The following is a 13,017-nucleotide window of genomic DNA, read 5'->3' on the forward strand; positions in this document are numbered from 1 at the left end:
TGTATTTCAGGATTTCGTGAAATCCAGTGGATTTTGGAGCGCTAGTGTAAACTTGGCATAAGCTTGCTTAACCGATGACAGACAAAGCAATGGACGTTTGCCAAAATAAATAAACATCTTAGAACTAAATAACAAAACAAAACAACAAAACAGAATCTCTGTACTAACAGAACTGTCAAACAGAGCGTGCGTATTACGAATAGATACATAAAGTGGGGTTCAGACGATCAGTTTTGACTGACAGCTTTTGGTCAAATATCGATTGCTTCAGTTTTGTTGTGCTGTTCGTAGCGGCCAAACAGTCATTCAAGTTGGATGACAAACCAACAGTCAAGTTGAAAAATTACTGTGTTCACATAGCTATAAAATCATATAAATAACAAATTTTATTAATAAATATGGATGACAAAAAGATTGGATGTGCATTTTTGATCATTTCGCTTTTAGAGGAAGAAAATAAAGTGACAAGAAGAAGAAAATGGGTAAAAAAAATGAATAGCCTCCCGAAAACAATATTCACATGTGAGTATTTTAAAAGAAATTTGAGATTCTGAGCCAAACGCTGTCCACTCCAGCTCCAGAAGATTCAGATTGCTTTATTTTTTTTCAATTCCCTTCAGTACGATGAGCGGATTACGTTTATTTTCTTCTTGGCGTCGTCAATAGAACAATCCTTCTTGTATTTCTTCATAACATTTAGTAGTTCTCCATATGTTTTTGTTTTGATGTCGCGCATCATATATTCTGGACTGGTTATGTCCCAGAGGCATCTTTGCATTTCGTAGCAACATAAAAATTCCTTTAAAAATTCATTTTCGTTGTCCATGTTTGTCGTTTTGTTTGCAATTTTTTGCTTGTCCGATATTAAAATGAAGGAAAAGATTTTTATCAGCTATTTTTATCTCTTATTTGCAATAATAATCAATCAAATTAATAAAAACACACGACTTTTTTAACTTTTATTTGATATTTACTCTGCTAATTTATTCCTTGACTGACGTTGTTTCGTTCACACGGTCAAACAAACAAACAGCCAACAGCTGACTGTCCAACATCCACAAAAAATTTTGTGGTTGCCTGATGACTGACAAAAATGAACGACCACACTGGCAACCGATTATTTGAGCAAAGCTGTCAGTCAAAACTGATCGTCTGAACCCCACTTAAAGTGAATTGTAAACTAAATAAATGAAATTACAATTGCTCATTTGTTTTTTTTTTCGAATTGTGAATATCACAAAGTAAGAACAGCAGATAAATAAAACAACTGTGTTTTTAAAATATTGCCGGAATAAAAAAAGTTAAATACATAAAAAATAATAAATATTGCACTTGTTCAAGTTACATTATTGCTCTGTTCCAGAACCTGCAAGAAGCTACTATTTTTTACTACGATAACATTTTTTCCTTTATGTTATCGGAAAAAATGGTAAAAATTAGTAGATTCTTGCAGTTCGGGAACAGACTATATATAAACCGAGTGTGCAAACAAGCAGCCAACAATAACTTTAAAGTTAATTGTAGTATTATAAAATAACTTCTTAGAATTAAGTAATCAATTATTTCACTATTTTTTTTTTTTTAGCCTCTATGAGATCCCAGCAATGACTTTATATAAAACTGAGGTAAAGTGTTATCTTGAGCGGCTTCGATGGATTCATTGATGATACCCACTGGTGACAGGTAAGCCTCTGTAGACCATGAAGTATGTTTTTCTTCATTGTAAATTTCATTCAAAAGAATGTTTTCGTGAGTGGAGAGTTTGTCGATGAAGAGCTTTTGGTGGTGAAGAGCATACAGGCAGAAGGGATGTACACCAGATTTGTCGTATATGAAGGTGTTGGAATACATTTTGGTCGGATTTTCATATTTTTTCCTGACGCATTTCCTTAAAATTTTTCGCTCGAAGACTTCAATTTCTTTGGCTACAGTCGGTGATATTGAAAACCAAATTGGAAAACCATACATTAGCACCGGACGTATGGCAACTTTATAGAGAAGCAGTTTGGTCTCTTGTGGCAAGTACTTATTATTAAATAAATACGAAAAAGATCCAGTTAACTTCTTGGCTTTTTGCAGCGTTTCACGGGCATGAGTGTTGAATTTGTCAAGCTTATCAAATCTTATTCCAAGATACTTAATGCTTGTTTCAAATGGGATTTCAATTCCTTCCAATGCAGTTCGAAGTCGTTTGCTCTGCGGAACCACATACCTTGGGCATTTCCCTGAAGCGTTTCTTATACAAATCGCTTGTGACTTTCCTGCATTGATTCTAATGTCCCAAGATTTGTAGTACTGGTTTATATTATGCAGATGTTCTGATGCATAATGTAGCGCTTGTTCAGGCGAAATACTATGCGCATAGATTAAGCAATCATCTGCATAGAGAATTGCTTTTGAGTGGTTTGTGATATGTGGAAAATCATTTAGAAAAATGTTGAATAAGAATGGTGCCAACACGCTTCCTTGAGGAACTCCGCTATTCACCGAACCATGTTGGGATATCTCATTGTTTATTTGGACGAAAAACTTTCTGTCTGATAGATAGTTCTGAATTATTTTGATCAGGAATGGATCAATGCCCAGACTTATCAATTTGTATATTATACCTTTATGACATACAGAATCAAAGGCCTTTTCAATGTCAAGTGATATGGCCACAGTACAATTTTGTATTCTCAAATTTTTGACTATATCATTTTGGAACTTGAGAAGAGCGTGTATTGTGGAATGTTTCTGTTGGAATCCAAATTGAAAACTTGAAATGGGATTGATTATGAATTCATTTTCAATTTTTTCTTTGAGGATGTGCTCCAAAGTTTTGCCAATGTTTGATAAGAGTGAAATAGGACGATAATCAGAAATAGTTTCACTATTCGTCTTTTTCTTGATCGGAATTATTTTTGCTAACTTCCACATTTCCGGGAAATAACCATTGTTGATTGAGTTGTTGAAAATACATGATAGGAAACGGAGGGCCGCATCCGGAAACTTCCTTAATATGTAATTGGAGATTCCATCAACACCAGATGACTTTTTGTTGTTGATTTTCAAAATAATAGATTTTATTTTTTCTGTATTTGTGAAGTGGTAATCATCTGCGTTGGAAGTAGAAGTGAAATCATTTCCAAAAGTGTATATGCGAGGTGGTAACGTAGAAGCAAATGACATTATTCTTGAGTGAAGATCATCAACAGGTGAGACAGGAACAGATTCCCGAAAGACAGTAGAGTAATATTGATGAAAATGATTGGCTATTTCAGAGGAATTGGAGACAATATTATTGTCGACATTAATATATTGACAAAATGGAGATTTTTTCCCGCCACTGAATTGACGGATTTCTTTAAAGGCAGAGGGGCCAGGTTTTATATTCTGTAGACGAGAATTAAACAATTGTGCTTCTTCCAATCTTATTGATTCCTTAATAATTATTTTTAGTAGACTTATTTGTTTTGAAATAATCTTATACTCACGACTGAGTCTGTTTCCAGTTCGGTGAAATATTTTTTTTAGTTCCTTTTGCCATTGATGTTTTATCTTATACAATCTTTTTGATCTTTCAGACAGAGGGAACTTTCCGTTATTAACAGTTATCTTCTGGGAGTGAGCATCATGAACTGCATTAAAACGTGTGTTAAAGTTATTAATTAAGGCGTCGATTTCTTCATTCTCCAGGTTTATGTTTAACGGTGGCATAATGTCATGGATGGAGGATTCAAAGTCTCTCCGGAAATTGTCCCAGTTCGTATCTTTGTAGGAAATAAATGTTTTCGGTGTATTTAGGATTATTTCAGAACACTCCAATTTCAGGACTAACTTCAAAGGGAAATGGTCCGAAAAAGATGGCAGTGATGAAATTTGGAAGTTAGAAATCAAACTGTTGACCAACGTTGTACTGATAAGGTAATGGTCTAAATATGATGGACCATTCGGGTAAGATGGAGAGGTGTCACATATGCGTTTTACATCCAGAATATTGTTTTGCAGCCAAGTATTTAAAGTTTTTCCATTTAAATTTTCCGTAGAATCTCCCCAGGACGGACTCCTTGAATTCAGATCCCCACCGAGAATAAAACCATCATAGTTCGAACAGATTCGCAGAATCGATTCTAGGTCTGACTCCAGTTGCATTGTCGGATAATTGCAGGGGATATATATGGAACCCAGCACAAATTTTTTCAGCGAACCATTGCGTGTTATGTCTATTTGCGTAAGACAAGTATTAATTCCCACGTCGTTAACAACGATTTTCGTGTAACGGATGGTATTTTTTATGAATATGGCAACTCCAACAGGTGAGTGATCATAGATAAAGTTATATCCATCAATTCTAACAGACTTGTTTCTCCTTAGGTGACATTCTTGGATGATACATTTGGTTTGTTCCAGTACTGCAAGAATCTAAAGTGGGGTTCAGACGATCAGTTTTGACTGACAGCTTTGCTCAAATAATCGGTTGCTTGCCAGTGTGGTCGTTCATTTTTGTCAGTCATCAGGCAACCACAAAATTTTTTGTGGATGTTGGACAGTCAGCTGTTGGTAGTTTGTTTGTTTGACCGTGTGAACGAAACAACGTCAGTCAAGGAATAAATTAGCAGAGTAAATATCAAATAAAAGTTAAAAAAGTCGTGTGTTTTTATTAATTTGATTGATTATTATTGCAAATAAGAGATAAAAATAGCAGACAAAAATCTTTTCCTTCATTTTAATATCGGCCAAGCAAAAAATTGCAAACTAAACGACAAACATGGACAACGAAAATGAATTTTTAAAGGAATTTTTATGTTGCTACGAAATGCAAAGATTCCTCTGGGACATAACCAGTCCAGAATATATGATGCGCGACATTAAAGCAAAAGCATATGGAGAACTACTAAATGTTATGAAGAAATACAAGAAGAATTGTTCTATTGACGACGTCAAGAAGAAAATAAACGTAACCCGCTCATCGTACAGAAGGGAATTGAAAACAGAAAAAAATAAAGCAATCTGAATCTTCTGGAGCTGGAGTGGACAGCGTTTGGCTCAGAATCTCGAATTTCTTTTAAAATATTCACATGTTAATATTGTTTTCGGGAGGCTATCCATTTTTTTACCCATTTCCCTCTTCCTGTCACTTTTTCTTCCTCTAAAAGCGAAATGATCAAAAATGAACATCCAATCTTTTTGTCATCCATATTTATTAATAAAAGTTGTTATAGCTATGTGAACACAGTAATTTTTCAACTTGACTGTTGGTTTGTCATCCAACGTGAATGACTGTTTGGCCGCTACGAACAGCACAACAAAACTGAAGCAATCGATATTTGACCAAAAGCTGTCAGTCAAAACTGATCGTCTGAACCCCACTTAAAGTGTCGTACACATTGTCAGTTTTGACTGACGATTTTTCGAAAATATCGATTGCTACAGTTGTGATGGGTTTTGCGGAGCGGCCACACTATCATTCATGTTGGATGCCAAGCCGTCAGTCAAATTATAAATGCTCTGTTCCAGAACCTGCAAGAAGCTACTATTTTTTACTACGATAACATTTTTTCCTTTATGTTATCGGGAAAAATAGTAAAAATTAGTAGATTCTTGCAGTACTGGAACAGACCAAATATTTGCTCAATAAATATGGGCGCACACAAATAAATAAAAAAAAAACAATAAAATGTATATTAGTAAATATATGGCTATTTTCTATTCACTTGGAAATGTTGTACATCAAAAGCCCTTCTCAGCGACCCATGACTTCCCATTAATATGAAAAATACACATATGTGTTTTGTTCCAGAACTGCAAGAATCTACTAATTTTTACTATTTTTCCCGATAACATAAAGGCAAAAATGTTATCGTAGTAAAAAATAGTATCTTCTTGCAGGTTCTGGAACACAGCAATAATGAATTTGCAAAACTACAAGCATTTATTTATTAATACAGCACATTTATTAGTATAGCACAATCAATTTAGACACTGGAAGATATTGAGCACATTTTTCCATTGGCACAATACACGAATTTGTTTCTATTTGCTTTGTCGTCATCCACAGAACCATCTCGTCTTTCGAGATGTATAGCTATTTCCACATCTATTAGTACCGCACACATACAATTCAAACTCCGGGAGATTTTTATATTTTTCCAACAGCACAATGCACAAATTCATTTTTTCCTTTTTGTTTTGTCGTCGTCCACAGAACCATTTGCCCATTTGCCCATTTGCCCATTTGCTTTTTTCCTTGTTATCCCATTCACTCCATTCACTGTATCGTCAAATTTCTTTTGTTATGACCGTGATATTATAGCAAATTCCAATAGGAATTCTCTAAATTTAATAAAAATACGCGAATTATTCATTTTTATTTGATATTTACACGGCAAATTTATTCCTTGAATGACGTTTTGGGTTCACACTATCATACCATCATACAACCAACACCTGACTGTCCAACAACCACAAATTTTTTTGTGGTTGCATGATGAATGACAAAAATGAACGGTCACACTGGCAAGCAACCGATTATTTGAGCAAAGCTGTCATTCAAAAATGGCAATGTGTACCTAGCTTAATAATTTTCACTATTTTTTTCGATAACATAAAGGAAAAAATGTTATCGTAGTAAAAAGTAGTAGCTTCTTGCAGGTTCTGGAACAGAGCAAATTACTGCTCTGTTTCAGAACCTGCAAGAAGCTACTACATTTTACTACGATAATACTTTTTCCTTTATGTTATCGAAAAAATAGTAAACATTAGTAGATTCTTGCAGTACTGGAACAGACCATGGCACAATAATACAGGTACAACGGCTAAACAGCTGATTATCACATTAGTTGTCAAAATGCATTATTGTGAATAAAATTACATATAAAAGGTAAACAAGCAATTCACAGTAATGCGATATTTTGACGTTTGGTGTGGTAAATTAACCGATTATTGTTATCGATGTAACACCTTCTTATTCCGCCATGGGAACAGACCATACGATACACATACACATGAGCACCGTTCCCGTACTTTTTCAATAGTAAAAGCATGGCACAATTATTAAGGTAGATGCGTCAGGCCAGCTGATCGAATTAAAATGTCACGAAATCATAAACAAATTCCCATGAAACATCAAAACAAAAACCACATGATTCAGTTATTCTGCGTTCTAATCATGGTACAATTACAAAGGTAGATGCCTTAGCCCAGCTGATCGAATCTAAAACGTCAAAAAACTAGGAATTCGCTTGTTAGAAAGGTATTTCCAATGATACCCATTTTGTAGCAATCGGATTAGTAGAGCCGGGTCTAACCCGGGTTTTGTACCCGGACTTTCGGGTCCAATAACCGGGTAACCGGCTCCGTCCCCCAAGAAAATTATTCATTTCCGTAATCAGCGCAACAATATCTAACTCTGGAAAAAAATTCAGAAAAATCAGAGAGTTTTTACTAAACTAAAGTTAAGCCAAAAACTTTTTAGTTCTGGAACAGAGCTCTAGTTTTTTGACGTTTTAGATTCGATCGGCTGGGCTGAGGCATCTACCTTTGTAATTGTACCATGCACAGAAAATAACTCAATTTATAAATCTCTACCGACGGTATGTTCAGTGAATTTGTCGATTTATGCATGGGTCCCTGAACGAACTAGATTTTTAAATCCCTATCGTGGTGTGTTCAGTGTATTTCTCGATTCACAGATCGAAGTGTTTTGTTTTTGTTTGTATTTATTATTGGTAATTGAGAATTCAAGGAAATTAAATTTTCGCATATCCCGTTGTTCGTACGGCTGTAAGTAAAACATTATTCTGTTTGTATTGTGAAATATTTGTGTTTGTCGCGCATTTATTTGTTCCTACATCACACGATTTATGTAAGTTCGAGAAGACAACCAACTTATCCTGTCCTGTGTATTGTGTATTTCGTTGTCCTTCTAACAAATTGAAAACAGAAACAATTTCCATGACGTCTATCGTTTGTTTTACAATATCTTTTAGAAGAATTTAATTTTTCAAGTCGTGCTAATGTATTGGTGATGGATGGTTCCCCTATTTCGTGTATTGACGTATGTACGTAAATCATGTGTGAGGAATTCACAAAGATGATTTGTCTGTCATCTGTGATTTTGAGGGCAGAGAATATATTAGGGGGTACCGCGGCTTATCTTTCCTTTACCGACCCACCTCAGATAATTATGATTCCAACCATGTATTGCTTTTGTTACGGAAATGTATGCTTCCCGAGATATGGGCCTCCAAAGTTCCACAAACGCCCTAGTATAAAATGTTGGCAAAACACCGCATACAATTAACGGAAAATTACCACAGATAGTGCTTTTTATCCCGATTCCAAACATGTAATGCTTTTGTTGCGGAAATGTATACTTCCCGAGATATAGGCCTCCAAAGTTCCACAACGGCCCTAGTCTAAAATGTTGGCAAACCACCGCAGAAAATTATTACCACAGATAGTACTTTTTACACTGAAATGTGTACTTCCCGAGATATGGGCCTCCAAAGTTCCTCAAAAGCCCTAGTATAAAATGCCCGCAGAAAATTATTAAAAAATTACCACAAATAGTGATGTTTATACTGATTTCAACCATGTACTATCTTGCTGAAGGGTATGCATACTTCCCGAGATATAGGCCTAGAAAAATATTAAATTTAAAAGAAAAATTTGTTTTCGTTCCCGAGATTTGCACCGGTCCATAGGATAAAGTCCTAAATCCCGGCCGAAGGCCGGCTATTAAGGGAAAAATATCTAATTTGAGGCCTATATCTCGGGAAGTATACACTTCCGAAACAAAAGCAATACATCATTGGAATCGGAATAAAAAGCACTATCTGCGGTAATTTTTCATAGGTTAGGGCCTTTGTGGATCTTTGGAGGCCCATAACTCGGGAAGTATACATTTCCGCAACAAAAACAATACATGGTTGGAATCGGGATAAAAAGCACTATTTGTGGTAATTTTTTCATAATTTTCTGCGTTGGGACGGCAAAGGAAAGGAGTTCCGTTGAAAGCCATAACATGGGATACATTTAAAAAACGCCAATAATGGGCCATTTTCGACTTTTTGGAGGATTTTATAGAAAACCTCGGTTCCCAAAATAAGATTTTTTGTTCACCTGAACCCGTGGAAATAAGCACAACTTGCCCTGACAGTGTTTCGTAAGGCCGTTATACTTAAACTACTGCAAAGCTATTCATTTGTGTGCAACTGAAATATTTTGACGAAATCAAAAAAATGCAATGTATTGATACGATTCGGAAGTCAGCCGATATATTTGGTTTAATATACTTTGGCTATGTTTCGCCGAGTTGTTTTGTTTGCGAACGAAACTTTGGAATAAGACGGGAATACGAGCGCACACCCGATTCTTTTTTTTTTACCACAGGTAGGTCTCGTTGCCCTGATCACAAAAATATATATATCGTCTAGATGTAGTCCATACTTCCCGAGATATAGGCCATTAAAGTTCCAAATTTTCTTTTAAATTATAATTTTCTTTTGCAATAGCCGGCCTTCGGCCGGGGTTTTAAAACTTTCTCCTATGGACAGGGGCAAATCTAGGTAGCGGGAACAAAAATTTATTTTAAATTATAAATGTTTCTCTATTTAGCCGGCCATCGGCCGGGGATTTAAGACTTTCTGCTATGGACTGGTACAAGTCTCGGGAACGGGCACAAAATTTTCTTTTAAATTAAATTTTTTTCTAAATAGCCGGCCTTCGGCCGGGGACTTAAGACTTTCACCTATGGACAAGTGCAAATCTAGGGAATGGAAACAAAACTTTATTTTATATAGTTATTTTTCTCTAATTAGCAGGCCTTCGGCTACATATTTTTGGAGCTTTAAAGGCCTATATCTCGGGAAGTATGGACTACATCTAGACGATATATATATTTTTGTGATCAGGGCAACGAGACCTAACTGTGGTAAAAATTTGAAAAACATCGGGAATGCGCGTGTAAACCCGTCTTAAGCCAAAACTTTTGTTCTATGATGACCAACGACACTCACTTAATGTCGTACCCTTAGTAACAACATTTTTTCACTTTTAGGCAAAATGACATCAACACCACCAAAGAATAACTGCAAATTAAAATCGAGCCATAATAGCAGCGGTTCGACCAGCATTGATAAATTGTCTCCAGATCAGGATGTATTCATCAATCCAACTGATGGCCTACCCAGCCAGCATCCCACCTTACCCGATGGAGAAGTCGACAGTAATAGCGAACCGGAAGTAGATCCCGACTCATTCGATGATTTGCCAACATCAATAATTGTTACCAACATACATTCAGAAGTATTTTCTAATCCTCAACTGAAGCAGGAAATGGAGGGCCTATTCCGTTCATTTTGCGATTCTGCGACATTTCAATGGTTGCGCAGTTTCAGGCGTTTGCGCGTTAATTATGACAATGCCGTTGCTGCGGCAAATGCTCGTATTAAACTGCACCAGTATGAGTTCAATAAAAAAACAGTTATTACATGTTATTTCGCCCAACCGGTAACACCCGTGTCAAATAAAAATCTACAGCCACCAGCTCCAGTTAAACAGTTCCTAATATCTCCTCCAGCTTCCCCACCAGCTGGCTGGGAACCCAGAGAAGAAAATGAACCATTAGTAAACCATGATCTCTTGGCGGCTTTGGCCAGTCTCACGCCCGGCGAATCCCATGAACTCCATCCACAAAGCGAAGACCAACCTGCAATAGTTGTTCACACTGCTAAGTTGCCGGAAACCAATGTTGAGAGCGCCGTGCGTCCAAAGTTACCAATTGTTCAAACTAAACGTCCAGAAAGGGCGTAAGCAGTATCAATTGTACGTATGATTGGATTGTTTGGATTTGAATGACAAAGGACAAGGGAGAGAGAGAGGCATGGATTTCCTTAGCTTCGTAAAAAAACATTTTCTTTTTCAAAAGAAGCTAATTTCTACATGTCCTCAGAATGTGAACACTATTCGACATACTTTGAGTAACTGGATGGTGTCACCAAGTATTGAATAGTGTTTTAGTTCTCAGGGCATGCAATGGAGTTGAGTGGAAGGAATGTACGTTTGTATAAGGCAGTTGTTTGTTTTAAAACTGAAGCTGTACACAAATTGTTTCAAAATTATAAAAATATATACAATATCAAAACCTTTGAGCATTTTCAAAAATCAATCATTACGAATCGACTTATTTTACCACTAGATTTTTGTTGGATTTTGTTAATACTCTCATATTAAAAAAAAGAAATAACATGAACACTCTTGATTACTAATTGTGATCCTTTTGTTTCGATGTAGATATTGATATTAAAACCAAAACAAAAACAACAAGAGCTCATAATGGTTCGTGTATAGTTTAAGTTATTTAGTTAGTAATTTTTATTGTACAAATTCACACATAGACACAAAAAGAAAATACAGCACAGAAGTATACTAAATATTATGTGCTTTCCAAAGGAATCTGAAGGTAAATTAGAATTATTATTAAAAAAAAAACAAAACAAAAACAAAATCCAGAATTGAACTCTATGAACTATCCAAAGAATTGTCTTCGATTTCCTTTGGGATTTAGCCAATAATTTGCAATTAATTCTGAGTTTGCATTATTGTTATAAGATTTTAAATTATTAAAAGAAATGAAAATTATATACCTATGTATGTATAATGATTAACATATGAACGAATTAATAAAGGCTCTGATTCAAGAAGTATTAAATACATTGTTGATTTTTTCTCAAATAAAAAGATGTAAAAATTTAAAATTATGTGAAGCAAGTATTGTATTGGATTTAGCTAAGATTGCGTCATTTATCCACATTTTGGAATAACTATGCACTTTGCATATTTCTCTTTGATAATCGGATCAGTAAATGTTGTTAATATTGAATTCGTATTAACAATAACATTGTTATTTTCATTTTATTTTTAATATTATATGCTCTGTTCCAGAACCTGGAAGAATCTACTATTTTTTTTATTATTTTCTTCGATAACATAAAGGAAAAATTGTTATCGTAGTAAAAAATAGTAGCTTCTTGCAGGTTCTGGAACAGAGCAATAATCATAACAAACTTTGCAAGTGAATTCAAACATTATTCATACTTTTCCATTTGTGAACATATTATTTTTTCTTTACTTCTAATAAAGCCTTTGAATTGAAAACAATTCTTCAGATTCTTCGTCTTCTTGGATTAGCTAACCCAATTTTTAATAGTTAACTACTTCGTCCGAGATAATTTCATCATTTGAATATCAAACACTGTTCGACTATATGCAGGTATATATGTATATAGAGGAAGTGCAAATGACTTGCAAATCACATGTGCTGTAAAACTCGTGCGATTCTAGACATGTAACGATATGTCTGGAATAACATCTATAAATAATTTATTTCTATTTCCACGACGATTGTGTTAATTGTGAAAGTAAAGCAAACATTTTTTTAGACCAATTTTATTGCTGCATTTAAAACAAAACAAAATAATTGGTCTGTTCCAGAACTGCAGAACTGAATCTACTAATTTTTACTATTTTCTTCGATAACATAAAGGAATAATTGTTATCGTAGTAAAAATTAGTAGCTTCTTGCAGGCACTGGAACAGACATATATATATATAGATTACATTATTTACCACTAAAAATCGATATTGACAATTTTTATAGTCTCGACATGCTCTTAAAACAGATTTTAAAATGTAATGAAATTTTAAGTGTCGTATAGTGTAACCTATTTGCAATAACCAAATTTCGTCTTATTTTCATTTCAAAATTCTTTTCAGCTGTAAAAAGTTATAAATGAATAGCTTTTAACATGTAACATGGGCAGAAAACTTCAATGGGGTATCTTAATAGTTGCATATTTATGTAAAATATTTTAGCCTGTGAGGTCTGGAATCTTATAAGCATTCGCCTGATGCAGATAATTAAATTCTTTTAAGGATTTATAGCAGTATTATTGCAATTTTCGTACATAGCAGTTCAGCACTGCAATTATTTTGCACGCAACTGTATTTCAATATGAAATCCTACAGGTATTT

The 13,017-nt window shown here is 34.8% G+C and overlaps 1 protein-coding gene and 1 long non-coding RNA gene across 3 annotated transcripts; both read left to right on the top strand.

The window, feature by feature from the left end:
- The first annotated feature begins 2,517 nt into the window (after nt 1-2,517).
- LOC141389596 (uncharacterized) lies at nt 2,518-4,296 on the top strand. Its single transcript, XR_012409116.1, has 3 exons — nt 2,518-3,744; nt 3,814-3,906; nt 4,029-4,296. It is a non-coding gene; the product is annotated as an uncharacterized lncRNA (long non-coding RNA).
- Nucleotides 4,297-7,600: 3,304 nt separating this feature from the next.
- LOC141389150 (protein sarah-like) lies at nt 7,601-11,695 on the top strand. 2 transcript variants are annotated; one of them, XM_073960220.1, is made up of 2 exons: nt 7,601-7,764; nt 10,043-11,695. In XM_073960220.1, the coding sequence occupies exon 2, from the start codon at nt 10,048-10,050 to the stop codon at nt 10,795-10,797; it is 750 nt and encodes a 249-aa protein (XP_073816321.1). In that variant the 5' UTR covers nt 7,601-7,764; nt 10,043-10,047; the 3' UTR covers nt 10,798-11,695. The 2 variants fall into 2 exon arrangements, with proteins under 2 accessions (XP_073816321.1, XP_073816328.1); XM_073960227.1 differs by having other exon boundaries at nt 7,669-7,846.
- Nucleotides 11,696-13,017: the final 1,322 nt, after the last annotated feature.

Source organism: Musca autumnalis, unplaced genomic scaffold (genome assembly GCF_047663935.1).
Source record: "Musca autumnalis isolate F117 unplaced genomic scaffold, ASM4766393v1 scaffold_1, whole genome shotgun sequence".
Lineage (NCBI taxonomy): Eukaryota > Metazoa > Arthropoda > Insecta > Diptera > Muscidae > Musca > Musca autumnalis.